Genomic DNA, 27064 nt, shown 5'->3' with positions numbered 1-27064 from the left:
AATTTTATATGTTTATAATTGTATATTTATATTCTTTATAAAATTAATATTATATAAAAGTCGTATTATATTAGTATATATATATTAGTGTATGTGTATGTGTGTGTGTGTGTGTGTGTGTGTAAAACCATCATGTAACCACCAACCAGATCAAGATCTAGAACATTTCCAGCAGCCGACATGCCCCTTCCCAGTCAATACCCTCAAAGTAACCACTGTTCTGACCTCTATCATAAATAAGTTTTGCCCATATTAATGCATTTTAAAAAATGGTTTTTTTGGCCACATCACGCAGCATGCATGATCTTAGTTCCCCGACCAGGGATCGAACCTGTGCCCCCTGCAGTAGAAGCGGAGTTTTAACTGCTGGACCACCAGGGAAGTCCCTGCATTAAAAATTTTTTTAACTTGAGAGAAACTTCGCTAAAACCGCTTTTAGCATTTTGGCACATTTTCTCTTAGTTTTTTTATTGCATATTTGTATATAGCTGTGATATTAGCATGCATACAATTTTATACTCTGCTTTTATTCACTTAAAATCATAACATAAACAGTTTATAACTTAAGTTTATAGTTATATTTATGTTGCCTGGTCCCCAGATACAAATAATGCTTCCCATACTCACGATAGCATATATGACTATGGTTCATAAAAGTCTTTCTTTTAATGCGTTTCTGACTATTTTCATAAGGGTGGGACCCCTTATGAAAATAGTCAGAAAACTATGTGAACATTTTATGGCTCTTATACATTTTGCCAAATTATTTTCCTGCAGTGGTGTATCAATTTATCCTACACTAACAGTATATGTGAATGTCCTTTTCATTGTATCTTTGCCACAATTGGGTGCCACCATTTGTAATTTATTAGTGGGAATTGTGACTCCTGGTTTTAATTAACATTTTATGACTACTAAAAATGTGGAATATTGTTTTCATAAGTGCTTACATATTGCCTCTGGATAGCAGAGCTGGGATGGAGACCACTCCACCTCAGCTCCTGTTCAGGGGTGTAGAGCACTCTGTCACGTGCTTAGGTGCCCCCAGTGGCTGGGGTGAGGACAGTAAAACACTACTGTTGGGCTTCCCTGGTGGCACAGTAGTTGAGAGTCCGCCTGCCGATGCAGGGGACGCGGGTTCGTGCCCCGGTCCGGGAAGATCCCACATGCCGCGGAGCGGCTGGGCCCGTGAGCCGTGGCTGCTGAGCCTGTGCATCCGGAGCCTGTGCTCCGCAATGGGAGAGGCCACAACAGTAAGAGGCCCACGTACCACAAAAACAAAAAACACTACTTTTTAGAGCAGAACTCTGATGTGAGCCATTCTGTGTCACTTTGGGCAAGTTATATAACCCTTTGAACTTCCATCCACGTTTGTGTAGTGGGAACATAGTAACAGTTACCTTATAAATGTTTTAGGAGGATGAGGTAAAAATGGTACATAAGTGTTTGGCACAGCGCCAAGCTATAATCGAGGCTCAGTCAATCACAGTCGTTGGCTATTCAATAAGTGGACCCAGAATTCAGGGCAAATCTGGGTAATATGATAGACCTTGGCCTCCTGGCTCTGTCCTGTGAGACCTCAGGCTGGTCACTGATCATCTCTGGGCCTCCAAGCCTCACCCCACTCCTCCCAGGGCAAATGAGAAGCCTATGTGAGAGGACCATGTGAAAGGGCTTTGTAAATTGCAAAGGGCTACATACACAGAGGAGATTTGAGATGGCCCCATGCTGCCACTGACCTGCCTCCATGCCTGAAGGGCCACCATTACAGCCAATTCTTTGTGCCTGGATATTGCTTATGTAAGACCAGGAGAGACCTGGGGATGTGGGCAGAGAGGTATTTTTGGCCAGCTGCAGCTGGGGTGTGAGGACGTGTTCACACCACACCAATACCAAATGCTGTCCCAAACAGCAGTTGCGTCAAAGTCTCCTAGAGAGGGTTGCAAATCTAATTTCCTGATGCAACCTGAGATTCCCTTTCAGAGGGTGTAGGGGGGACCTAAGAATCTGAATTTCCCAATGATTCCCCCAGGTGATTCTCATGCACAATCAAGTTCAATAAAATTTGGATCAGATTTGCCTTCTGTCACTTTGCAGAGTGAGCCTCCAGGGGACCAGGGCACAGAAAAATTCAGGGTTTTTTTTTTTTTTTTTTTTCCCATGTGGCTTGTGAGATCTTAGTTCCCTGACCAGGGATTGAACCCGGGCCCTCGGCAGTGAGAGTGCAGAGTCCTAACCACTGGACCACCAGTGAATTCCCAAAAAATTCAGTTTTGATAAATGGGGTGGAGGAGAAAGAAAGGACAGGGGTGCTTCAGGAAGGGGCAACAAATGTGAGGTCTCAGTGACCCTCGGCAACAGGAGCGAGGCAGGGTAAGGGCGTAGAACAAGAGGTGTCCATTGGCAGAGTCTAAATTCAACTTGGTGTAGTTTGTATCCATTGCAAGAGCTAGCTATGGTGTAGGTATGCTTGTAGTGTACAGATGTGAATGTATGCTACATATGGATACATTGTAACCTATATATAACTATACTTATATGCATGTGGGCACACATTTTTTAAAGATTAATTAATTAATTAATTTTTAACTTTATTTTTGGCTGTGTTGGGTCTTCATTGCTGCGCACAGGCTTTCTCTAGTTGCGGTGAGTGGGGGCTACCCTTCGTTGAGGTGCACAGGCTTCCCATTGTCGTGACTTCTCTTGTTGTGGAGCATGGGCTCTAGGCGCTCGGGCTTCAGTGGTTGTGGAGCCAGGCACGCTCCACGGCATGTGGGATCTTCCCGGGCCAGGGCTCGAACCCATGTCTCTTGCATTGGCAGACGGATTCTTAACCACTGCGCCACCAGGGAAGCCCTGGGCATGCATTTAACTCTTGTGTTCCCCCATGTTTTTTTTTTTGTAAATGAGCTGTGTTCATATATACCCATGTGTGTATAAATTTGCGTGTACATGTAAATATTAATGTGAGTGTGGATATATGTATGAGAATGCATATATGTGTGTGATTTCTTCCCAGAAAAATGCCAGGCAGATGTTAGCAACAAGAAAGATATATAGTCATACCAATATCAGACAAACAGAAATCAAAATAAATGACACATTTATTGACATTAAATGACCAACCGAAAAGTATTCATATAACAGACATGAACTTTTACGCATCTACCAACATAACTTTGAAATCTTAAATCAAATAACGATAGAGAAAAATACTAAGAGGAACACAGAAAAAGAAGACAAATACACAATTGTGAAAAGCTTCAAGCTGGTGCTGGTGCCTGTGGCAGATGGGCCAAGGTGTTTTCGGTGTCCAGGGTGACCCTTCTTCTCTCTTCCTAGGTGCCTTGCATACCAAGGAGCCTCTAGTGGTTACCAAATATGGGACCCTCCAAGAAAGCAGGTACACGTGGGTAAGACACCCATCAATGCCTTCCTAGGAGTTCCCTTCTACAGACCTCCTGTGGGTGCCTGCAAGTTCACTGCCCCAGAACCCCCAGAGCCCTGGGAAGGAATCAGAGATGCTACCACCTATGCCCCAGTGTAAGAGCCAGAGGACTGTCAGCTGGGATGTGGGCAGACCCTGAGGAAGGTGGTGAACCTATGCCTGCCTCTGGGCCGCGGTTTGAACAACCCACTGAAAAGAGTGCTCTGTGTGGCCACAGGCAGTCCTGGCAACCATTCTGGGCCTCAGTTTCCAAACCTATATAATGAAGTGGCTGGTCCAGATGGTGTTTAAGGCACTGATAATGCTGTTCTTGATTCTCTCATGGGAGAGCTCCAGGCAAGGAGGAGGTGCATACTGACTGTGCCCCCAGGACCTGCTGGGGAGCTGAGTTTCCCTAAATGTGTGTGAGGAGCAGTACACACACATACACACATACACACACACACACACACACACACACACACACAGAGTGAACCCTGAGCTCTTCCCTCTTCCTTGGTGCTTGAACCTAAGAACAAGCCCACGTGGCACCACCAGCCCTTCCCTGCAGAAGGAGGCCAAAATGGGGAGGGCATGGGCTCAGTTTCAGTTTTAATGTCCCAGGGTCTCAGTGCAACCTCTAGCTGGGCTCAAGCCCTGAATCACATGAGCATGTTGGGACAATGGCTGCCCTTTGACGCACTGGGCTTGGCAGTTTACCAAGAACAAGTGTATTTACTGTTTACATAGACCATTGAGTAACCCACTGTCCAGAACATTCTGTGGTGAACATTAACAATGTTCAGCATCAGTTGGATAAAGTATTGGCTTTAGAAAAATGTCTACTGTGAGAACCTGGGTGTCAGGTGATATAGAAAACTACAACTACCACACTGGAGGTCTAGTTGTTAAAAACACGGTGTCCACTGTTATTTTTTTTTTTTATTTTTATTTTTTGCGGTACGCGGGCCTCTCACTGTTGCAGCCTCTCCCGTTGCGGAGCACAGGCTCCAGACGCGCAGGCTCAGCGGCCATGGCTCACGGGCCCAGCCGCTCCGCGGCATGTGGGATCTTCCCGGACCAGGGCACGAACCCCCGTCCCCTGCATCAGCAGGCAGATTCTCAACCACTGCGCCACCAGGGAAGCCCAAAAACACAGTGTCCACTGTTAGAACATGATTGACTGTTACTAGAACACTGGCATGTTGGTTGTTAAAACACTGGCCATCACTGAGAGAAACCAAGGTATTCTGAACATTGTGTGACTGTTACTTGGAACTCCATGGATCAGGTGACAGAACATGGAATAACCATTGTTAGAACCCTGAGGATCAGGGGTTTAGAGATTGGGGTGTCCCTTGCATAGAAGTCTGGGTGTCAGTTGTTGGAACATTGGCCATGAGCTGTCAGACATTGGCTGTTTGGAACACAGAGTGTTAGAAGTAAGAATGTGTGGATGGCTTAGAACAGACTGTGGGGTGGCAATTAAGCGGGGAACAGGGAGAGAGGAAGCTGTTACAGAGATGGTGGCTTCCACCAGAGTAGTTACAGTGGAGGTGGTGGGAGTGGTCAGGCTCCAGATTTATTTTGAAGGTAAAATTGACAGGATTTGCTAGAGAATTGGATGTGAGCCACGAGGGAAGAAGAATAATCAAGGATAATAACTAGTTTCAGGGCAGAGCAGCAAGGGGAATAGAGGTACAATTTACTGAAATGGAGAAGACTAGATAAAGAGCAGGTTTGGGCAAAACAAGAGTTCATTTGGGGGCGTGTTAAGTTTGACATGTCTAATAGATATCCATGTAGAGATGTGGGGTAGGTAGTCTGGATAAATGGAGCTGGAAGGAGACCGGTCATCAGCAGGTTAACAGTGTGAAGCCCTAGGCCTGAAGGACAGCAGCTCAGGAAAGAATAATCAGGATGAAAAGAGAAATGAGGGTTGAGGCCTGGGGCGCTCTCCAGCTTAGGCCAGGAAGAAGAGGAGGTGTGAGGTGGCAGAAAAATCAGGAGAGTGGGATTACAGAAGCCCAGAGAAGGAAAGCTGTTCAAGAAGGAGAGTGTGGTCAACCATGTAGAGGGGCTACCAGGGCAAGTAAGATGATGAGAGAGATTTAGCAAGATGGAAGTCACTGGTGACCTGGACGAAAATGGCTTTGGTGGCGGGTTGGGGACAGCTGCCTCAAATGCTTATAACCCCTGTTCTAGGCTGTAAGAGGCCTGGCTTTCCTGCTGGGATGCTGCATGTGATTTATTGGACAGCATCCTAACGACATTAGCTGCTGCCAAGAGGTCAAGCAAGGAAGGCCGAAGACAATCTGTAGAGACAGAGACAAGCTGCCTGCTCGTGACCTTGGAGAGGCTGGTGGGGGCAGAGGGAAGGACAACTTGTTGAAACATTTGGCCTTGAGGGGAAGAGAGAGATAGCATAGTTGTTGGAGAAGGTGGCTGGTAGAGGATAGGTTTGGACCAAGGTATGTTGAAGTGCTGTTGGGAAGACTGAAAGGGAGCAGGTGATGCTCTAGGGTTAGGGAGGTGGGAGTGGATTACACCTATGTTCACACACACATACACACACTGAAGACAGGCTGGGACAAGAGAAAGGAACAGAGGAATAGGTAGACAGGGATTCCTGCATTCAGTCAAATGGGCCCAGCCCCAGCTGTTATAAGAATAGCCACCCTCAGGGCTGGGCCAGCAGGGAGAAAAGGCAAGGTGGACCAATAGCCTAAGCTCCATAAGTATACCAGATGTCCACACAGTGCAAGGCACAGGGCCAAGTGCCAGGAATCAGATGAATACACCTACATCCCTGCCCTTTGGGAGTAAAAACAACCAATCAAAATAACTCCAACCCGGTATTGTAGTCAATGGTGGATAGAGCTTTGGGAAGCACAGAGGGGAAAGTGCCCAGCAGGGGGCGCACCACTTAAGCTGGACCTTAAATGTGAGTAGGAGTTTGCTGGGCAGAGGAGACGGCATTTGGTAGACAGAACAGAAGTACAGGGGCTTGCAGGTGAGAGGCAAGGGGTCATGTGTATTTGGAACAAAGAATGGCTGGGAAGGAGATGACTAGATGGAAAGGAGGGCCTAGGTCAGTGTGGGTGCATGAGGGCAGGAGGAGCCAGGGAAGGTAATGAGGAGGGGAATGACGTGGTCAGATTTGTGTTGTCTGTCAATCTCTCTGGCCAGCATGTGGAGGATGAGTTGCAGGGGAGATGAAGAGGCAGGGGCAGAGTCCTGGCCAGAGTGGTGGTGGCCTTCACAGGGCAGCAGCCCTGAGATGGACAGAGGGGGCCTATTCAAAGGTTGTTTGTGAGGCAGAACAGAGACTGAGCAGAGGACAGGGCACGAAGGAAAGGAGGTGCCCAGGACACCCAGGTTTATGGCTTGACAGCACCAATGTGTCTCCAGCAGGAGCAGGGAACCGCTTCCCAGGCAGACCCATAAGGCAAGGCACAGGCAGGGGGTGCCAGCCTGCCTCCCATCCCTGGACCTAACGTTAGTGAAGGCTGCTAGGACACGGATACACACACGCACACACATACACACATATTGCCTGGATTTTGCTTTGGGTTCTGGCCCCTCACTGCAGAACCTGGGTTGAAACCACTCTCCCCACTATTCTCGCAGCGCTGGGCTCCAACTCACATCGTGCCCACAGGTGCCTTCAGGAGTCCTGGAGGCAGATCACCTCCATGTACTTCAACACACACAAAAAATACAAGTGGCTGCATTTCAGTGAGGACTGTCTGTACCTGAATGTGTACGTGCCAGTAGGAGCGCTCGGGGACCCTCTGCTGCCTGTGAGTACTCAGCCTTCAGCCACGCACCATCCCACTCAAGCACCCCACTGTCCCGCTCAGGCCTCAGCCCTTCTCGCCCAGGTGATGGTCTGGTTCCCAGGACACGCCTTCCTCGTGGGCTCCGCTTCCACGTATGATGGCTCCAAATTGGCAGCCCGGGAGAAAGTGGTGCTAGTGCTCCTGCACCACAGCCTCGGTGTCCCGGGCTTCCTTAGGTGGGCGGGGCCGGGAACCCGAGGCGGGGACCAGGGGCGGGGCCTCCTCTGGACTTGGGCTCAGGGAGGGGGGAGGAGAGGATTGGGCGGAAGGAAAGGGGCACGCCCTATGGGGCGTATCCGCGTGAGGGGCGTGACAGGGGCATGGTCTAATGCTTGTTGGAGCAGACAGGTGCTTGCTACCGCCTCAATGGGGCGGCGCCCAATTATAAGGAAGGAGATGCGGTGGTAAGACCCAGTCTCTGAGGGACACAGGGGGCGAGGCGGGGGCCCCCAGCACCCAAGCGTCGGGGCTCCGGACCCTGATCGTGAGCCCCGCGCGCTCAGCACAGGCGATAGCCAGGCCCGCGGGAACTGGGCGCCGCTGGACCAGGTTGCAGCTCTGCGCTGGGTGCCGAAGAACATCGCAGCCTTCGGCGGAGACCCAGGTTGGGCGACCTTGTTTGGCCAGTCATCAGGGGCCATGTGCATCTCGGGACTGGTGAGTGCAGTACTCAGACAGACCAAAGCAGGGACGCAGGCCCGCATGGCCTACGGGTTCTGCACAGATACGTGTGAAGATTTGCATATGCAAGAACATTCCGGTCCACAGACCTGCCTTCACCCCTGCCATGGGTACCGCCCCGCACAGCCAAGGATGTCCATTACATTCAGGGAGCACTGATGAGAAAACCAAGCCAGCCCAGGAAAGGCAATGCTAACACTATGGATGTGGTGGGCCATAAAGATCACCCAGCACCTCCTGCCCCTCCACATTCCCCCAGAGCTCTATGCCTGTAACAGAGCCCCCCATCTGCCCTCTGGGCAAGGTTGGGGCCACCGACCAGGCCTGGGACTCAGGCCTGTGTTAGAGACTGGGCTTTGCCCCTGACTCCTGGGGTACCACTGACCTGGAGTGTTCCTGTACTGTGGGTGTAAGGTCAGGTGCCCTGTGAGGGACATGTGGCTGGGCAGTGAGCAGGGACCACATCACACAAGGCCTTGTGGGCCACAATAATAATGCTCAAACACTGGAGCACATTCCATGTGCCAGTCACTCTTCTAAGCACCTTAGGTGTATTCACTTGTTAATAACCTCAACAATCCAAAAAGAAGAGTATTCCCTTTCTTCCCTCTGCAAAAAGAGAAGTCTTCTCCACTCTACAGATGAAGAAAGTGAGGCCCAGAGAAGTTAAGCAACTTTATTTAAAATGCACTGGAGAGCAGGGAAAGATTTTTTTTTTTAAGGTCAAGTCTTGTATTTATTTATTTATTTTTGGCTGCGTTGGGTCTTTGTTGCTGCATGTGGGGGCTACTCTTCGTTTCAGTGCGTGGGCTTCTCATTGTGGTGGCTTCTCTTTCTGCGGAGCACGGGCTCTAGGCGCGCGGGCTTCAGTAGTTGTGGCATGCGGGTTCTAGAGTGCAGGCTCAGTAGTTTTGGCGCACGGGCTTAGTTGCTCCACGGCATGTGGGATCTTCCCAGACCAGGGCTCGAACCCGTGTCCCCTGCATTGGCAGGCAGATTCTTAACCACTGCGCCACCAGGGAAGTCCCAAGCAGGGGGAGATTTTAAGCAGGGGAGTGACACAATCAGATGTGCATTTAGAGTTGCCTCAGTCTGCTGGAACTGGGTTAAAAAGAAGCACAAGCAGAGGCTTGGAGACCAGCTTGGGGTGGGGGGTGGCATATCTAATGGGGGCTGTTTCTGAAATAGAGGTAGAAAGGATGGACAGTAGAGGATGGCTGCAGAGTGATGCAGGCGGCCAAGTGGACAGGACAGGGGCAGCTGCAGCATACGGATGACCAGAAGATAGAGGGAAGGCCCCTGGGGCTAGGTGGATGCTATGGGTGAGGGACAACACCCAGATAGGGTGTGGCTGGAGCAAGTTTTGGGCACATGAAGTCTGAGGTGCCCAAGGGACAGGATGAGGGTCTCAGATATGGTTGTTCCCTCCAACTTGGGCAGCAGAGAAAGGCTAAGAGCTCTCAGTGCAGATAATTGGGGCCCTGGGAAGCATATGGCCCCCTCTCCCACACTGCTAGCCCAGCAGCAGAGGGAGGCCCTTTCTGGTTGTTACACCAGCAGAACCACTATAACAACACTAGATCCCCTCTGGGACCCCTGGGGCCCGTTGAACAGACCAGAACAAGGATGCCCAGAGACAGGACGGCACTGGCTCTAGGTCTAGGACCCCAGCCCAGAACTCCTGACTCCCTCCCAGCTTCTGCCCTCTCTGAGCGCCTTCAGGCTGCCCAGCCATGGCCAGTGGTCCCCACTTCTGCATCTCATGGGTGCAATTCTCCCCACCCCTGCAGGTGACATCACCCCTAGCCTGGGGTCTCTTCCATCAGGCCATTTCCCTGAGTGGCACCGCAGTGCTAGAGTCTTCATCACTTCATCACCTGGCTGAGGTTTAGCTGGGCTTGATTCACGCCAGTGCCTACAGGGGACATTCTGCCCTGAGGATCCAGGCTGGTCCAGACCTGCTTCTGAGGGTCCCTCAGTTCTCCCCTCCTCAGGCTTTCTCACACAGGTCTGGGGAAGGGAGTTTCTCCAAACAGCCACCCAGAAGCTATTCTTCCCCAAATTAGAGGGAGAGCAGCTGAGCGGAAGCCAGTCAGGCTGCAGCAGCTGCGAGGATCATAAAGGACTTTGGGAAACTCTAGGACCTTCTCTAGGAATTCAAGCAAGAACTCCGGTAGGCAGCCTGGATGGTGAGCTGGGCCCCTGCCTCCCATCGTCCCTGCCTCATACCCTCCCCATCCGCCCCGGAGGGTACCTCTCTTCCTGTCTGCTCCTCGCGGATGGCGCTCCTGAATGAGGGGGTTGGAGAGGGCTACCCACTGCCCTGTCTCCACCCTGTCTTCATGCCTTCGCTGGAATCCCCCGATGGCCACCCAGAGTCCTTCCTAAATTCCCTGCCAGACCCTACCCCGCAGGGAGCGGTTCTCAGAACTGATTAGACCTTGGTGAAGACCCCAGGACAATTCTGTGGCTTTTCTCCAAGTTTACCTCGGCTCGCCCGGGCCACTCTGAGCACGGAGGCGCACCGCTGCAAAGCTGGCCTGGGAACCGGGCGCGCACACGCGTCTCCTGCAGGCCCCTGCGGCTCAGCTCGCCCCTTCCTCTCCTCCAACACCCCGAGATCCCCACCCACTGAAGCAGCAATCACCGGCCGTGGCGGCTGGGGAAAGGCCAATTAGTGCGGGAGACGCAGCCCCTCGGCTGTGCCCGCGCTGACCGCAGCCCCGCAGCGTCGCCGCCGCCGCCGCCTTCCCTGCCCGGCAGACAGCGCCAGCCGCCTGGGAGCCCCGGGGGACGCGCCGTCCGGCCTCCAGCCAACAGCAGTGATGGATCCAGGCGCCTGGCGTGGGGCCAGAGCCCGGGCGGACGCGAGGGCGCCGGGAGCTGCAACTCGCCACCGCTGGGTGGTGGGGGTGAGCGGAACGGGGCCTCCCTCCCTGTGAGGGCTCCTGCACCCCCGACGGCCTGCGCCCCGGCGCCTGCCTTCTTCAAAAGCCAGGCAGGCGGGCTGCAGCGGCGCAGCGGCGGGCGGGTGGGGGTGGGGGAGGGTGGGGGAGGCCCTCTTACCGCCTCAAGGTCCTTTGACTTCGGGACCTCCGAAGCTCTGGCCTAGGCTGGCCGAGCCCAGAGCAGTTCCCTTTTGGAAGCCTTAGCAGGACCTGGCTTTAGAAAGCCTCGGCTTGTGCTTGATTAAAGCTCCCGTGCAAGAGGAGGTGGGCAGAAGGGTGGGTGGGCAGTGCCGGGCCACAGGTCTCTTTCACCGATGCATGAATGCATGCACTTCCTCCGCTGGGTCCCTGCCCTGCACAACCTGCCTCACCCACCTGTAGGCTTTGGGAGACCCAAGAGGCATCAGGCTTGCCCTCCAGGAGCCCTCAGGCTGTGGGCAGAAGCTCCAGGGGCTTGGCTGGGATCCCAAGCTAATGGAAACTCTGCGGTCCAGGGAGGCTTCAGGTGAAGGAAAGGGGCAGGCACTTCAGGGCTTCCCCTTCCCCCAACTGACTCCTTTTCGGCCCAAGCTGGACACACTGGAGCCCTGTACTGAGGGACAAGGTGGGCCTAAGCCCAGGACACACTCTGGATGCGGCTGAGGAAGGGTTTGGCAGGAAGGTTCACAAATGGGGTTCACCAAAGAGATCTACTGCAGGATACTTGTTTCCCCCACCTGTGCCACAAGGGGCTGGGTTAGAGGTGCTGAGTCCCTTGACCAGTCCTGGATGCAGTAGTGTGGGGTTCAGGGTGGCTTTTTCCCTGTGACCCCCCCCCACAACTCAGGTCTGGCCTTGGTAGGGAAGGGCTGGGGGCCTGCCTTGTGCCCCAGAACCTCACTCAGGCCCTGGTGGGCCAGACTTCCTGTGAGGGAGAAGGGATCACTTCTAAGGGAGTGAGAATTCCCCTTTCTCCGTACCAAGCTCATTAGCTGTGTGTGTGGCAGGGGGGAAAACTGAGAAATTGGGGCATGGGGACTGAGTGAGGAAGGGAGACAATGACACAGATAGCACCTTGGGTCCTTTGTGGAATGAGATGACAGCGCATTGAATTAAAGCATGAGGAAAGGTACGGAGACAGGTGAAAGAGACTGTGGAACAATCTGCCGAGAAAGCCAGGGAGTGGAGGAAAGAAACAGAAGCAGGTGGACACACGCCCAGACAAGCAAATGGACAGAGAGACAGGGCAGTGCCGGGGGCTGTCCAGGCTGGAGAAGGGCAGTACCTGGGCACTCAGAAGGGGGCAGTGGGCCCTGTTTCTCATCTCAGTTGTCTGGCTGCCGAGACCCTTGGGGGCATGATAGAAACGATCATCTGGAAAGGCTGTGGGAGCACAGGGATGACCTATCTTGGGTTGGGTTGGGGTGTCAGGAGGGCTTCCAGGAGGAGCACCTGAAAGGACCAGTAGGAAAGACTGGAGGGGATGGAGGTGGAGAGGGAGGGGGAGCTGCGTCAGAGGCGCAGCAGAAAGACAGGCCTGGAGGCAGGAATTAGCCTGTTCCATCCCAACAGTTCTGCGTCATTTTGGCCCACACAGGACGACTAAAAGAGGAACCAGGCCCAGAGCTGGAGGACCAGTCCTGTAAGCCTGGGAGAGAGCACGGCCTCTACCCTGAGGTACTGGGGAGCCATGGGAAGGACATGTCCTGGTCAGGCTTATCTTCCAGGAGGTTACAGAGTACAGAGCAACTGGAGGAGGAGAGGGAAGAAGTGGGGAGGCCGGGGGAGGGTGGTGCAGAACTGGACAGTGAGTTCTGGACATGGAACAGAGCAAACAATTTCATAAAGCAGATGGGCGAGGTCAACTCTGAACACCCCCTCTCCCCCATCCATAGGTGGGCCCCTGGCTCAGAGCTCTCCCACCCAGCCCAGCCTGGGAACTCATGTGAACCCTCCGCAGGGCCTGGGGTATCTCTGCCCCAACCAAGTGGAACCAGGAAAAGCCCCAAGAGGGAGTCCAGTCCAAGGTGAGGGCACAGGCAGGGCCAGGTGTTGCTGAGGAAGCTCCCCCCTCCACGCTCCCTCCCCCTGCATAAGCTAATCAAGATAGTACTGCAGCCTCCTGCCACTGACCCTCTATCATTGCAACGATAGCTCCATGGCCACAGGGGGTTGAGTCTGGGCCTATTTGTCTGTGGAGCAAATCAGAAGGGGAGGAAGGTCCACGTGAGCCCTGAAAGAACTCAGAGGCTGAGAGCAGGTGGCCTCACGGAGCAGAGGTCAACGTATCTCTTTTAGGCAGAGTTTGGGAGCTGCGTGCTCCTGTCTGGGCTTGTTCCTCTGTGTGTGTCCTCGAGCAAGCCACTCTCCTATCTAGGTCTGGTTTCCACTCTCCAGTGCACCGGGAGCAATCTCTGGGGTAGGACGCTGCTCCAGCCCCGGGCCCTTCCAGCTATGGTCCAGGACTCCTGTCTACTCCCAGCCTGTTCAGCCGTAGGTGCTGTGGAGGAGCACGCCTGTGGCTTCACCAAGGAGTCACTGGGTGACCATTACGTATCTTCTACTGTGAAGGAGCCAGGACCCTTTTGAAGGGGAGCCTGAAGGTGGAAGAAAAGCCTTTCGGGAAATTAGCACTAGTGGCAGGAAAATTCATCAAAAGCTGACAGGGGCTCCTGGTGCTGATTCATGTCTCTTGCCTAAGGAGCAGCTCTTCTGGCCTGAGGGAAGGACTAGTAGCTTCCAGAGCCTTCCAAAGACCCCAGACCCAAGACTCCAAAACGCTGGCCCGGTTGCTGGGGCTCTCACCATCTGGTGGGGACACCACCATGAGTTTTTTGCTCCTGAATCATGGGATTCTACAGTGCTAGGAAAGGCTGCTGATGGACAGGGGACTTGGGTTTGAATACAACTGTTCCTTCTGCTCTGTGATCTCAGACACTCGGTGGGCCTCTCTGATCCTCTCTGCCAGGAGGAATTCTGACCTTGCCTGCCTTCTAGGTAACCAATACATCTATAATCCTCAGCATATCTGGGAAAAGAATAACTTTTCGAAGAGGGAGGATGGAACCATATCCAAACAACTGTTGGTAGTGGGACCAAGGCAGCAGGGAAACAGTCTGGATGTGGACCTCATTCTGGTGGCACAGACTCCCTCCCACTTCCAGGTATTATGGAAGCCAGAAGAGCTGTTGCAAGACACACCTCCAGGAGCACCACTTACCTGGTTTACAGTGTGAATGAGCCCCAGGATGTTACCTGAGCTCCATGCCCTACCTCCTCTGAACTTGCCACCTACACGCACAAGTACAACACCCATGCCTCAGAGAAGGCTCTGATGGGATCTCTTGGTTACCACCTAACCCAAAGCATCCACACTGGACAGTCTTTGCAGCTCCGTCCTCCCCTCCAGCCTGTCCATGTTTACCTTCAGCTCCCAGAACTGGTCCAGCCACCAGGCCAGCCAGATTATGTGAAGCAGAATCCTTTGAAGGGGCTATGGATGTAGCAGACCCCAGAGCCACAGGGAATCCCTTCCAGGGCCACTCTGACCCTGGCACTGCCACTGTCTCTGGCTCAGCTACAAAAGGAGGCACACCACAGGCAGCTATCCTCTGCTGTAGGAGATCATTAACTCCCCAGCCTTGTTAAGCCAGCTTCCTTTTTCAGGCCCTTCTTAGCTCATTTTATGTTGTTTTTTTTTTTTTTGAGGGGGTTTCTTTTGGCCACAGTGTGAGGCATGTGGGATCTTAGCTCCCTGACCCGGGATCGAACCTACGCCCCCTGCAGTGGAAGCATGGAGTCTTAACCACTGGATGGCCAAGGAAGCCGCCTCATTTTATGATATTTTGACTGGACCTTGTATGGACTCAAGTTGTTTTCCAGTTCTTCCCTTGATGGCCAACATTTACAGCTGGATTTTTATCAAAGTATGAAGTTGTACAAATCCTAGAATTTCATAGCTAGAAAGGACCTTAAAGATTGTCGTAGCCACCATGCTTTGAGAGTTTATAACTTTGTGTCAGACACTTTGTACAGATGTTTTTGGCTGCCCAGTATATCCTTTCCTTTTCCTATGACATCACCCTGTCCACAGAGATTCACAGTGTCCACACTTCAGGGATGAGCACGTAACCCAAATTTGGCCTATTAAAGTCAATCCCAAGATTTTTGTGGGAATATCAGGAAAGAGTAGTCCTTACCTCTTGAAGGTGAGTCAGCAGGTGAATGAAGCTAAAACATAACAAAGAGACCGAGAGAAAGAGAGACAGACAGACAGAGACAGAAAGAGAGACAGAGACAGATTTCTGGTTTCAGTGCTTGAACACCTGGATCTAGCCATGCCTGAACCAAGAATTTTCAATTAAATGAACTGATACATTCCCTTTTTTTGTGGAGTTAGTTTTAATTGGGTTTTTGTCACTTGAAGCCAAAACAGTCTTGACAAGTATGAGTAGATGTCTCTGTCCTCAATTTTTTGATTAGAAATCTGAGGAACCAGCTAGCTCTGGGTTCTCAGGCAAGTCACTAAAGCTCTCTGACATCAGGTTGCTCTGACAAAGATTGAAAGGACTGAATTTCTTCAACTTCAGGACTCCTTTGCTCTCCTGGGATCTCTGGAGCTACCTGGCCACATGCCTTTAAAAGAATCAATCACTTGTTGTGAGTCTCAATTTTCTGAGCTACAAAATAGGACAGTCATTCCTTCCCTCCTTACCTTGGGAGAGTCCAGTGAGAAAGTGTTTGGAAAATTGCTTGTACTGAAGCAAATGTTATGTAGTGTGCATATTATACAGAGGAGGAATCTCAGCTCATACCAGACAACCATTGTCCCCAAATGGCTCATATCTCTTCCAAAACAGTTTTTTAACACTTTTAAAAATAAAACTTAAGACATTAAAACATATTTATAAAGAAGGCTTACCCACAGCATCTCATTGGGCAGGATCTAGCTCAGGACAGGCCCAGGTAAAGTAAGAGATATGGCACTGAGTGAAGCTTGCTTGGGAATCACTCTTTGTCACTCTTTGCTGTGAGCTCTCTAGGAAGCTTTACCTTCAGGCTGTTTTTTGTTTTGTTTTGTTTTAATAAATTTATTTATTTTTTGAGGCTGCGTTGGGTTTTCGTTGCTGCACGTGGGCTTTTCCTAGTGGCAAGTGGGGGCTACTCTTCATTGTGGTGCGTGGGCTTCTCATTGTGGTGGCTTCTCTTGTTGGGGAGCATGGGCTCTAGGCGTGCAGGCTTCAGTAGTTGTGGCACACGGGCTCAGTAGTTGTGGCTCGTGGACTCTAGAGTGCAATACTTGTGGCGCACAGGCTTAGTTGCTCCGTGGCACATGGGATCCTCCCGGACCAGGGCTCAAACCTGTGTCCCCTGCATTGGCAGGCAGATTCTTAACCACTGCGCCACGAGGGAAGTGCCACAGGCTGTTTTTTAAGGAGTGCCCTTGGGATCAGAACCTGTTGATGGGAGAGGAAGGAAGCAGAACTGGGTGGAGGGAGAAGCCAAGCTCCACTGCAGGCCCAACAACAGCTTCAGCTGACTCCACGGGGAGCGTTAGAGCTATTATGACCCATCAGCATTGCCCTGCTGGGCCTTTACAATCCCATCTTGATCAGTCATTGGATGTGAGCTGCCCAGGAAGGAAGAGTGACCTGCAGGTAGCTCTCTGCAGCTCAGGAAATCCCTGAGGGGGATAAGAGCATCCCAGCTGCTGGGGTAACAAGTCCTTCACTGAAGAGAGATCTGGGTGGTGCATCTCTGTGTCCATGTTAATCACCAACACTACTCAAGCTGCAAGGCATGCTGGGAGCTCCCCTTGGGCAGGAGGGAGCAAGATGAAGTTAGCATAAGGTGGGGCTGGGGAAGCTACCAAGACTGTGAGGTGTCCTTGAGGAGGTTGCATTTAGCCTCCAGGGCAGGCATTGGTGAGGGGATGCTATGGGGCAGTCATTCTGCTCAGCAGAGTTGAGAAAGATTTCTCAGAGGCCTCTGAACCCACATTTAATGGAAGAGTATGAATTTGCTTGGCTGAGAAGGGGAAAGAAGCAAGCTAAACAGAGGAAGTTAGGCAGGGCTGGAACAGTCTGAAGCTGAACTCCTTGACCATTCACTCAGAAGCGTCATCTAGAGGAAGAGGGCTACTGTCTGCTTTATTAATTATTCCTCATGTTCCTAGAGGGAAAGCAGGCCGGTGAGGTGGACGTTGGCTAGTAATTCTGGCTGCCTATTTATAAGGCCATGTTACAGCATGATGGGAAGCCCTGCCTGCAAGGATGGTTTAGAGCTTGTCAAATTTGGGAAAGAATCCAAGAACAGAGCAAGGTGTCAAGGTATCAGCAGAGAGACAAAAGGAGAGGTGGTAAAAGAGGATGCGTTTGGACTCAAGAGTTGATGAATGAGCAGAACTGAGTGTTGAATTATTCAACCTGCCTTATTGATCCATTGATCTCTCTCTGCAGGTCTTGGTTTATTCTTGGTTGGCATTTCCTGTGTCTGAGATAGTGAGAAGAGAAATGGAGGGAAGAGGAACAGATTTTTAAGACTCAAGAAGAGAGAAGAGGCAGTGCCAAAGAGAAATTTGGCTACAGGTATCAGGAAGCTTAAAATGCCTGTGTCTTTTGACATAGTGGATCTATTTCTGGAAACTGACCCTAAAAACACTATCCAAAACTTTTAAGAAAAAGCCTTAAGCACCACGATGTTCACAGAAGCCTTATTTTATAACAGTGAATAATGGGAAACAACCTAAATAGATGTCCGACAACAGGGGATCAGCCAAGATGCCATTAGGAGTTTTATATGATTACGTGGGAAAATACTTACGCCATAGGGTTAGGTCATAATGGAACATTCAAAACTGTACATATAGAATGTCATAGCTGGGTGAAGAAATGTGGATAGAAAGAGGCCAAAGAAAATATACTGAAATGTTAGCAGTGATTGTTTTGAAGTGGTGGACTCTCTTCTTTTCCTATATTTCCTAAATTTTCTACAATAAATACACACAAGTTTTAAATAATTAAAACGAAATGTAAGGGTGGAGTGAGAGACACTCACATGAAGCCTGCACAGAAGTAAAATAAACACAAATTACTGGGGAGCCAACTCCTTCCAGAACCCAGGGTACTGCTGTGTCCTAGGTGTGCTGACCATCTCCCTGGCATATTGAATGGACACAACGGAGAGAATGAGGTGACACTGTGGTGCAGTCACTCTGCAGAGGACAATCAAAGGCCCCTGAACTCATATTTAAAGAAAAAGTATGAGTTTTCCTAGCAGAGAAGAGGGAGGAAGTCATGCTCGGTAGAGGGAACAGTTAGAGCAAAGGCACTGAGGCATGTGGGAAACGCAGGCAGGCCAGTGTGGCTGGATTACAGGGTGCCATGGGGAGAAATGATGGGAGATGGGATTGGAAAGGAAAGTAATGACTGTCAGAGGATCACGAATGCTGGACTGAGGGACTTTGCCTCTCAGCCATAGGCAGACCGGAGACTTGGGGGAGGGGTTTAAGCAGGAGGGCACTGTGGTTAGAGCACCGCATTCTCCAGTCCCTAGTGTAGTCTGTTTCCCATCACCCTCCAGAAACTTGGAGAGTAGGGGAGGGGAAGGGGAGCAGTCCAGCAGCCCTCACAGATGGTCAGCCAGGCCTCCTGACACCAGCCTGGCCCTCTTCCCACCACACCAGGTTCAGTCCCCAACCCCAGCCATCCAGACAAACTCCTCCACCTCCCATGACAAAGAGGCTCATTTGGAGCCTGGGCAAGATTTGCAAACGTCAAACTTGTAATTACAAGGATGAAATCATCTGGTTCCTTTTAAGCAAACGGGTTTATTGATCCCAACACTGGAGAAATGCTCTTCTGGGGAAACTTGCTCCTCTCTGCTTTCCTCTCCCTCTGGGATGGCTGAGCTGATGGAGGGAGTGTGGCAGGGCAGTTAAGAAGCGGGAAAACCTCCCAGAGGGGAAATTCTTAAGGGCCTAAGGGTGAATTGTATGGTATGTAAATTATATCTCCAAAAAATTATTTAGGGCTCAGGAAACTGCCTCATTTAGGCAGATGATACCCTCATCCTGGACTTAAGCTCATCTCCATCCAAAAACTAGAAGCTGGGGAGAGCCAGGCTTTAGTGGCTCTGTGCCAGCCCCTAATTCTCCTTCTCTCCCACCCCCCTCAACATTCATTTGTGGCTCCAGATCCTATTTCAGCTTCAAGATGGTACACTATTTCCTCACTAACTGACGGGAAACTGTTTCTTCAGAAAATAGCGCACCAGTGGCTCAGGGACCTGGAAGGACTTCACCCTCACTTTGAGGAGAGACAGGTGTGGGTGGCAGCTAAGACCAGATCTGTATAAAGCCATCCTTTCTGCTGGACCTGGGAGGCAGGACGTCTAGGCCTTGACCTTCCAAGCCAAGGAGGGACAAACAATTGGGCTCAGGGGGCAGGAATGTGCAACCATCAAGGGCAAGAGCCACGTCCTGCCTCAAGGCCCACAGTAGGACCCCCTTCATTCAACCCGTTGGGGCCCCTTTGGGAGCATGGTAGGGTGCTTCAGGAGGAATGACCCCAGCCACAGCTCTCCACAAGCTCGCAGTTCAGTTAAGGAGACAAGCAGGACTTTTGGCATCTCTACCGGTACAGGCCTTGGAATGGAATGGTTAAGGGCACCAGCCCCTCTGAACCCCAGTTTTCTCATCTGTAGAACAGGGTCAATAACAACAAACTTGCAGGTTTATGCTGAGGAGTGGACAAAGAGGATACACCCCAAAGGCTTAGCCATTTCATTACCTCTCATGGATCAGGGTCCTGTCCATGTCCTGTGGTCACTTATTTACCTTTTCGGAGCCTCTATTTCCTTATCTGTCAGACAGGGACAAGGAGGACTGTCTTAGAAGGTGGTTGTGGGAATTAACTGACATAAGGGGCAAAAAAGCACCCAGTTCAGAGCTTCACAGTTGGGCCAGACAATTAAGGGTTCCCTCAATACCCTACTCAGGGGTATTGTGGTTTCTCTGCCCACCATCCAAGATCAGTGGGAGCAGCTGCCCACTGGGAAAGCAGGAGAGAGGAGGCCCTGGGCTGACGGAATCCTTAGGAGAGGAAGGCTCCAAACAGCAGGGCTTCAGAGAATTCAGCCAGGTTTGTGGGGTTGGGAGGGTGTTTCTAGGCAATGGACAGACACCCTCAGGCTTCCATCTGTGGGCCCTACTAGAGCTGGCTCTTAGCAAACTCCTTCACTGGGTGGTGCCTGGACCAATCCATACTCATCTGGACAGAAGCACAGAGCTAAATATACCTGATGTAGGTGAAATTTTCCTTTATTAATTTCCTTTAATCCAGTTTTTAAAATAAGTGAAAAAAATTTAACAACAACCAAAAAAGGCATACAGAGGTCAGTCGAGGAGATGGCCTCCTTCAGCCTGCGGCTCGTTTCCCGGTCATCCTGGCCGGTTGGACGCCAGACAATGGCGAGTGTGGGTTACCCTGTGGCCTGGAGTTGCCAAAGGCTGTCTGTGGTGCTGCTGTTCTGGGTCCGCCTGGCAGACTTTCCCATCCCTTTCCTTCAGGCCGTCATCCCCCCCAACCCCCACCCCCGTGAGGCTGACACTTAGAGTGCTCTGTCCTGCTCTGAACTCCCACTGCTCCGAGTCCTGCCCCCTTAAGCCTAGAAGGGATTTGTCTTGACCATGACCTTTTCCTTGTCAAAAAAGTTCATGGGGGCTTTCTGCCTCTGCTGCTGCCAAGGCCCCTGTGAAAAAGCCTGTGGCGAACGGGGGCAAAAAAAGAAGCTAGTACTGAAGTTTACCCTTGACTGCATCCACCCCGCAAAAGATGGAATCATGGATGCTGCCAATTTTGAGCAGTTTCTTTAGGAGAGAATCAAAGTGAATGGAAAAGCTGGGAAACTTGGTGGAGGGGTTGTAACAATCAAGAGAAGCAAGAGCAGGATGACTGTAATGTCTGAGGTGCCTTCTCCCAAAAGGTATTTGAAATATCTCACCAAAAAATATTTGAAGAAGAATAATCTACATGATTGGTTATGCGTAGTTGCTAACAGCAAAGAGAGTTACGAATTGCATTTCTTCCAGATTAATCAAGATGAAGAAGTGGGGGAAGATGAGGATTAAAATTCAACTATCTGGAATATTTTGTATGAGTTCTTGAATAAAACTTGGGAACAACAACAACAAGAAGTTCATGTCTGTCTGAGCATCTAGGCCACTCTAGTGAGATTTCAACTTTTATTTATTCCACATTTCCCAGGGCAGAAACGATTATTGCTAGAATCCAAACACCAAGGTCAGCTGCAGGTCCGTGAGCCCTACCTGGACCCACTGTGGAGTAAGAGTGCTTCCCTGTGAATCATCTTTTGGAGACAGAAATGAAAGGTTTTACACAAATGTCTACCTGAACAGAATGTGGTGGTGTTGCATGGTATCACATGGGATATACTTTTTTCCTGCTATTGAAGTCAACAGCAGACACTCTGTTCCCCAGACCACAGTCCATATTGACTGAGAGCAAACTCATCATCTTCCTCTCATTTAAACAATGGCTGTGTTGTCCTAGTGCCCAAAGGTCTTCTTAGTTGAACTGGAAAGACTTAAGGGAGAAGCAGCAGATGGATGAAAACTTCTATTCCTTGTGAGTGACTTAGTCCTGCCTTGGTAACTTGGGGTAGAGGCTGCCTCACTTACCTCCCAACATAAAGTGCAGATGTTCTAAGGCTGGTTGTATCCACGCTTTGTGCTGATGTGAAGTTTCCCCCTTCAGTTTCACCAGAATCTTTAGGCAGCGAAACTAAAATGGCACCTTTTGCCAGATGTAGCTGATACAAACTGTTCAGTGGGCCCACCATGTACTACTCTGACTCCCTCCTTTTGGGAAAACTGCTATTCCCTTCTTTCAACCATCAGCTTCTCTCTGAAGCTGCCAATCTCAGGCCCCCAATCCGCAATGGGAGAGCATGTGACTGAAGTTGGCCAGTGTCATCACATCTGCCTGGAAATGGTGATTTTGGCAGAGGGGAGAGTATGTGACCCAGACTGGGCCAATCTGGGAGATGGAGACTTTGGAGATGGAGAAGTGGCTGCTCCCATCCTTTGTCAGGAAATGAATGCCATCGAAGAGATGCTGAGAGAATTAGCAGTGAGAAGCAATGGAGAAACCAAGAGTCCCTCTCTGTGATTTGTTTACTTAAAGTAAAACTGACAACTTTTTAGCTTTAAGTTTTTTTGAATTGGTTTTCAGTCACTTGCAATTGAAAGACACCTGAGGGAAAGATTCTGGGATAGCTGGAGGCCCAACAACAGTGGTTGGTGACATCCAGAACTATGTATACCCTTTCTGTTTGTGTACAGACATACATTCACACTGGCTAGGTGTAGGCCAGGCAGCATGCCCTTAGAAGGAGTTGATTCTATGTTTGCTATTCAGAAAGAGTGTGTTTGTTAAAACCACCAGCCTACAGGTTTGATTTTGCTGAAAACTCTCTCCCTGACCTCGGGCAATCAGTCACTAACTGGACCTCAGGGTGAACAACCAATCCAGTTTGCCGGGGACTGAGTGGTTTCCTGGGACATGGGACTTTCACTGCTAAAACCAGGATACTCCATCATCCTAGCTGAGTTCCATATCCGTAAAAACGAGATTGGATTGGACTAGAAAGGGGTGGGAAAGTCTGCCAAATCCTGCATTCAGGCAGACATTGCCAACTGCCCTTGGCACTAATTCCTGTGAACTTAAGTGTATCCTCACAATCCTTTGCAATAAGTCCAGCTACTGTCAATCAGAGTTGGCACCTATTTGCCATACTTGGACTGAGTTTTTGACAAGCTGAGATTTTAAGGATCAGAATTTATTGAAGACCAACTTTGAGTCAAGCTCTGCCATGAATCCCATATCAGGCTCTCTCCAGCTTGGGCTAAATGACTTCCCTAGAACTTGTGGATCTTGTTGCACATTTGTGTAAATATATGAACTGGTATTGGGTTATATAAGTCAGCTTGTTCTTCAGAAACTTAAATTTATTGAGTGCTCATTATCTGCTAGAATTGCATAAAGGCTCTCATGCTAACACTGCGAGCTTGTGAGAGCCTGCATTTTGGAAAAACGCAAACTGAGGCTTAGCGCGGTCCAGTGCCTATCTAAGGGCCTCAGCCAGCAGGCAGGGGAGTTGAGTAAGATCCCACTTGAGGCCCTTCTGACTCCAACAGCTCCGACCTTTCCACCATTATGCGGATTTAGATGGATTCTCTGGTCTCTTTCCACCTTTAGTCTTTGATGTGCACAGCCTACACCCCTCCCGGTCGGTTCTCGGACGCAAAGTCTCCAAGGACTGAAGTTTCCTCGCGTTCACGTGACATTTTGGGGTTACTCCGCGCTGCTGTGGAGCCCAAAAGTTCCAGTGGAAAGGAAGAACCCTAACGGGCCGCTCCCTGTCTCCAAGAGCCGAGCAGATCCCCACCGGACGATTCCACACCAAGTGGCCCGCGAGCGGTCCAGGGGAAGAGGGCCGCGCCGCGGGAGGAGCTCCGCTTCGCTGCAGCCCAGCGGCGCCGAGGGCGGACGGGCAGCGCATGCGCGGCGCGAGTTGTGAATGGTGCGTTTTGTTTGCTGGAGTTTGGGGCGGGCGGGCGCGCGAGGAGGAGGGGTGGGGCCGACGGGGGCGGGGCGGGCGGGCTAGCGAGGTGGGCGGTGAGAGGAAGTGGCGGCGGCGGCGGCGGCGGCCGGAGGCGGCGAGTGCTGGGTCCGCGCGGGCGGTAGGCAACTGCTGAGGCGGCGGCGGCGGCGGCGGCGGCGGCGGCGGCGTGGGCTGGGCTCGAGCGGGCGGCGGCACCTCAGACTCCCGGCGCGGGAGCCCACGCGGGCGGGCGCCTGAAACAAAGAGAAGCGAGAGTCAGGGCGCCGCGGGTGCGCGGTCAGTCGGTCAGCGCAGAGCCGGCCAGCGGGTGCCCGCGGAAGCCCGGAGCCCGGCCGGCCGGCGCAGCCTCAGGGCGGGAAGATGCCGCGCGTCGTGCCCGACCAGAGAAGCAAGTTCGAGAACGAGGAGTTCTTCAGGAAGCTGAGCCGCGAATGTGAGGTGAGGCAGGCGGGCGGCGGGGAGGCCGCGGCGCGCCCCGAGCGGGCCCGGGCGGAGAAAAGTTTGGGCGGCGCGGCTCCCGGGAACCCCGCGCCGGCGCGCCTGCGGAGGGGCAGTCTCGCCCGGGCAGCCATCTGCCCGCAGACTCTGGTTGCCCTTATCGGTGCCGCGCGGGGCGGGCGGCATCGCGGATTTGGCTTCTGATTTCGGGCCGTCTCTGCCTTGCAGATTAAGTACACGGGCTTCAGGGACCGGCCCCACGAGGAGCGCCAGGCGCGCTTCCAGAACGCCTGCCGTGACGGCCGCTCGGAAATCGTAAGTCGGCGGGGCCGGGGGCCGGGGGCACAGGGGAGCAAGCCGCGCGCAGGTCACTTGTTGCGCGGGGGCCGCCGCGGCCCAGGCCGGTTCCGGACGGCGCCGCGGACGCCGCGGCTCCCGGAACTGAGCGGGCGCCGTCTCACTTCCTACTCGGGATTCAAAATGCGAAACCAGACACTGGCGGGCCGCGTCCTCGCGGGGAGACTCTTCCCTGTGGTTCTCGGCGGGTGGATTATGTTTCCCAGACACGACTCGACAAACACTTTGCCGCGAGTGGAACTCAAACCGGAGCCCAACTAAACAAGGAAAGGTCGTTGTATAGGCTGTGACACCGATTAAAGGGTCGGTTATTAGTAGGAAGAAAACACCCTTACGGAAAAAATTGGGCTTCGTTCAAGGTTCTGATTCTTGGGCGATAGTTTGTGTCTTAGACGCTAGATTTTTCGTAAACCTATATGTGAAACTGTCTTATTTTCAGTATAGCTGAGAATAAATCTGAGAGTAAATCCAGTTATCTGTTGTTCTAATAGAGGGGGAAAAAAAGCCCTCAAGAACGTGCCATCTTCTTTTCTTAGAATGTTAAGCTTCAGGAGAATCAGAAAGAAACCATTTGGTGTTTTTTTGTTTTTTCCCCAAACCTAAAAAACGTATCTCGTTTAGGCCTGAAGTTACTAAAGAATTGCATGGATTTGCAAAACCCAGTGTTGATCCGAGGCCCTGTTTTAGGTGGTGGATTTGGTGCCTTACCTCCATGAAGCCTAATGTTGAAAAAAATTCAAGTGTCCTAGTTCCCCTCATCTCCTTTTGGTTTGTCCTACTGGAGGTGCTAATGAAGAGAGAATGATGAAGCCCAGAAGTGCATAGGAAAAAACTAAAGAGAAGAGGTTGATTATTAATTTTTAAAAAAGTTGTAGCACTGTATAATGGAATCTGATTATCAGCTCCATGACTTGGACCATTGCATCTGCACACACTTGAAGGTATGGAAGCAGTTTGAATTTAGGTTAACAATAGGAAGACATATTGAAACATTTGCTTCTCCCATTCCTTGTACAGTAGAGAATGTATTTATTGGTATTGAGACATAATTCACATAAAATTCTCCCTTTTCATCACTGAAATCGTTTATTTTTAAAAAATATTTTGATGCTTAAAATGAAGGCTTTTTAGAATTGTATTACAGATCATGAGAAGATACTGGCCAAATTTATTAGGAACTCTAGAATATTTGGTCATTATTGCACATTATAAAAGAAAGTGTCTAGATTTTAGCCCACTTTTTTGAGTGTTTGTAATAGTTATATGATTCAAATGTATAGGACAAATACTTTCTGGTTTTGGCACTGAGTGGTAGAAGAATCATTCATTAGTTGGCTCAGTGATTATATCATCCTTTGTCTGAATTTCCTTTTGGAATAGGTGGATGATATACCCAACCCATGGATGTTTTGGAAGTAACTTTATTTTTGGAAGGAATTTCACATTTCCCTCGCTTTCTAGTTTCCCCCCCTTTAATTCAATGTTAGCCATATTTAAATTGAGAGATTTTTAGCTTCTAGAGGATGGAGACCACATTAATTCCGTATATGCCCCCTCTGTATGGGTTTTGCACAGTGTCTTTTGCATCATAAGTACTTGATTATTTGAATTTAGAGGTTACTTCGCTTAATGCCCAAAATATATCTTATGACTTATAAACAGGCTGTGGTTTTTACTTACTTGGTGGTGGAAAATAGGCGTGGAAAAGGCATTTTTTTGCTTCTATTTTGACAGCAGCCATGTATGATAAAAATATGCATAGTTCCCAAAACTATATCCAACACTTTCTCCCCTCTCTTTTATTCTTTTTATTATGAACATCTCCTTAACTTTATCAGTGAGGTTAATGAATGATTTATTTTGTATTTAGATGCAAAACAGTGTAAGGCTGTGATGCTCATCTCTTCTTAGTTATAAAACTTATCCAGACTCCATATCATAGCATGAAATAAAAGTGATTATGGGTGAGGGGTAGAATTTATTTGGTAAAACCTGATTTATTCCTTATATAAGCTCTTGTAGTAGGAGTGTTAGAGATATCTTCAACACTAATGATTAATAAAAGAAAAAGATACTTATGAGAGGTATGGTGACTACTGTGAAAGCAGTAAAAACTATGTATTTTTAATCCTGAAGATGGAAGAATAAAAGGTATGTTGGACTGGCACAGGTGTGCTATTTTACAGTTTAATGAAACCTGTAAAGTATAGTCAGGACATTCTAGAAATCCTCCATACAGACACTTTTACCAGTGTGACATCTTTGTGTTTTCAAACAGAGTTTTCCCAACTCCTAGGTATATGTAGGTGTTCCAGTAAAAAAAATAAAGAGTTCTGTGGTCAGATAAATTTGGGAAATGGTATTTTAGAGTGATCTGTTTTTACCACTTCTCCTGTCTCAGAGAGGGATGTTGATGAGATAATGGACATGAAGTGATGAAGCAGGAAATCTCTTCTGAGGTTGGCCTTCAGGCAGGAGGTGAGGTAATAAGAGCTGCAGAATGTCTTCACCTAACACAGAGCTGATTTGGGATACACTGGTGGCAGAAGGATTTGTAACTAGGTGAATACTGAAGAAACATGGCTGCGGGATTTTGACGGAGGGTATTCATTCATGGGCAGAATCTCTTATCTGCCCTGAGAATTTCATTATCTGAGACTGACAAGGTTGGCTGTCTTCTTCAGCTCAAAATTACTTCTCATTGTATTTAGCAAATACATGTAGCATTTACTTGGTACTGTTCTAAG

The 27064-nt window shown here is 50.3% G+C and overlaps 3 protein-coding genes across 6 annotated transcripts in view; all 3 read left to right on the top strand.

The window, feature by feature from the left end:
- The first annotated feature begins 2771 nt into the window (after window positions 1-2771).
- Window positions 2772-15982, top strand: CES4A (carboxylesterase 4A). The gene is given in 5 exon segments (XM_027119676.1): window positions 2772-3393; window positions 3396-3543; window positions 7089-7445; window positions 7773-7926; window positions 9741-15982. Coding segments are annotated over 5 exon segments (864 nt in total). The 5' UTR covers window positions 2772-3290; the 3' UTR covers window positions 9843-15982.
- LOC113627225 (uncharacterized) lies at window positions 10637-15985 on the top strand. The gene is made up of 4 exons (XM_027119675.1): window positions 10637-10862; window positions 11280-11403; window positions 12475-12904; window positions 13579-15985. The coding sequence occupies exons 1-4, from the start codon at window positions 10776-10778 to the stop codon at window positions 13742-13744; spliced, it is 807 nt and encodes a 268-aa protein (XP_026975476.1). The 5' UTR covers window positions 10637-10775; the 3' UTR covers window positions 13745-15985.
- A 7615-nt stretch (window positions 15986-23600) lies between these two features.
- CBFB (core-binding factor subunit beta) overlaps window positions 23601-27064 on the top strand; it is a 60195-nt gene continuing 56731 nt past the window's right edge. The window contains exons 1-2 of one of the 4 annotated variants that reach the window (XM_027119667.1): window positions 23601-23960; window positions 24189-24275. In XM_027119667.1, coding sequence (XP_026975468.1) covers window positions 23883-23960; window positions 24189-24275 — 165 coding nt within the window. In that variant the 5' untranslated portion in view covers window positions 23601-23882. Of the gene's footprint in view, window positions 23961-24188; window positions 24276-24346; window positions 25259-26718; window positions 26880-27064 lie in introns of those variants that run through there. The other 3 variants (XM_027119670.1, XM_027119669.1, XM_027119668.1) reach the window with 3 other exon arrangements.

The sequence above is a fragment of the Aethalodelphis obliquidens genome, unplaced genomic scaffold, assembly GCF_003676395.1.
Source record: "Aethalodelphis obliquidens isolate GAN/ISIS:26980383/991018 unplaced genomic scaffold, ASM367639v1 scaffold20, whole genome shotgun sequence".
Classification (NCBI taxonomy): domain Eukaryota; kingdom Metazoa; phylum Chordata; class Mammalia; order Artiodactyla; family Delphinidae; genus Aethalodelphis; species Aethalodelphis obliquidens.
The sequence above is the reverse complement of the archived record's forward strand: the minus strand, read 5'-3'. Positions and strand labels throughout refer to the sequence as shown.

Excerpts from the sequence above, each read along its gene's own strand:
- LOC113627225 (XM_027119675.1), top strand. The coding sequence starts at position 10,776 with ATGGATCCAGGCGCCTGGCGTGGGGCCAGAGCCCGGGCGGACGCGAGG. Across the intron at positions 10,863-11,279 it reads GCCACCGCTGGGTGGTGGGG|GCTTTGGGAGACCCAAGAGG; the intron begins GTGAGCGGAACG and ends ACCCACCTGTAG. Across the intron at positions 12,905-13,578 it reads AAGAGGGAGTCCAGTCCAAG|GAGCAGCTCTTCTGGCCTGA; the intron begins GTGAGGGCACAG and ends CTCTTGCCTAAG.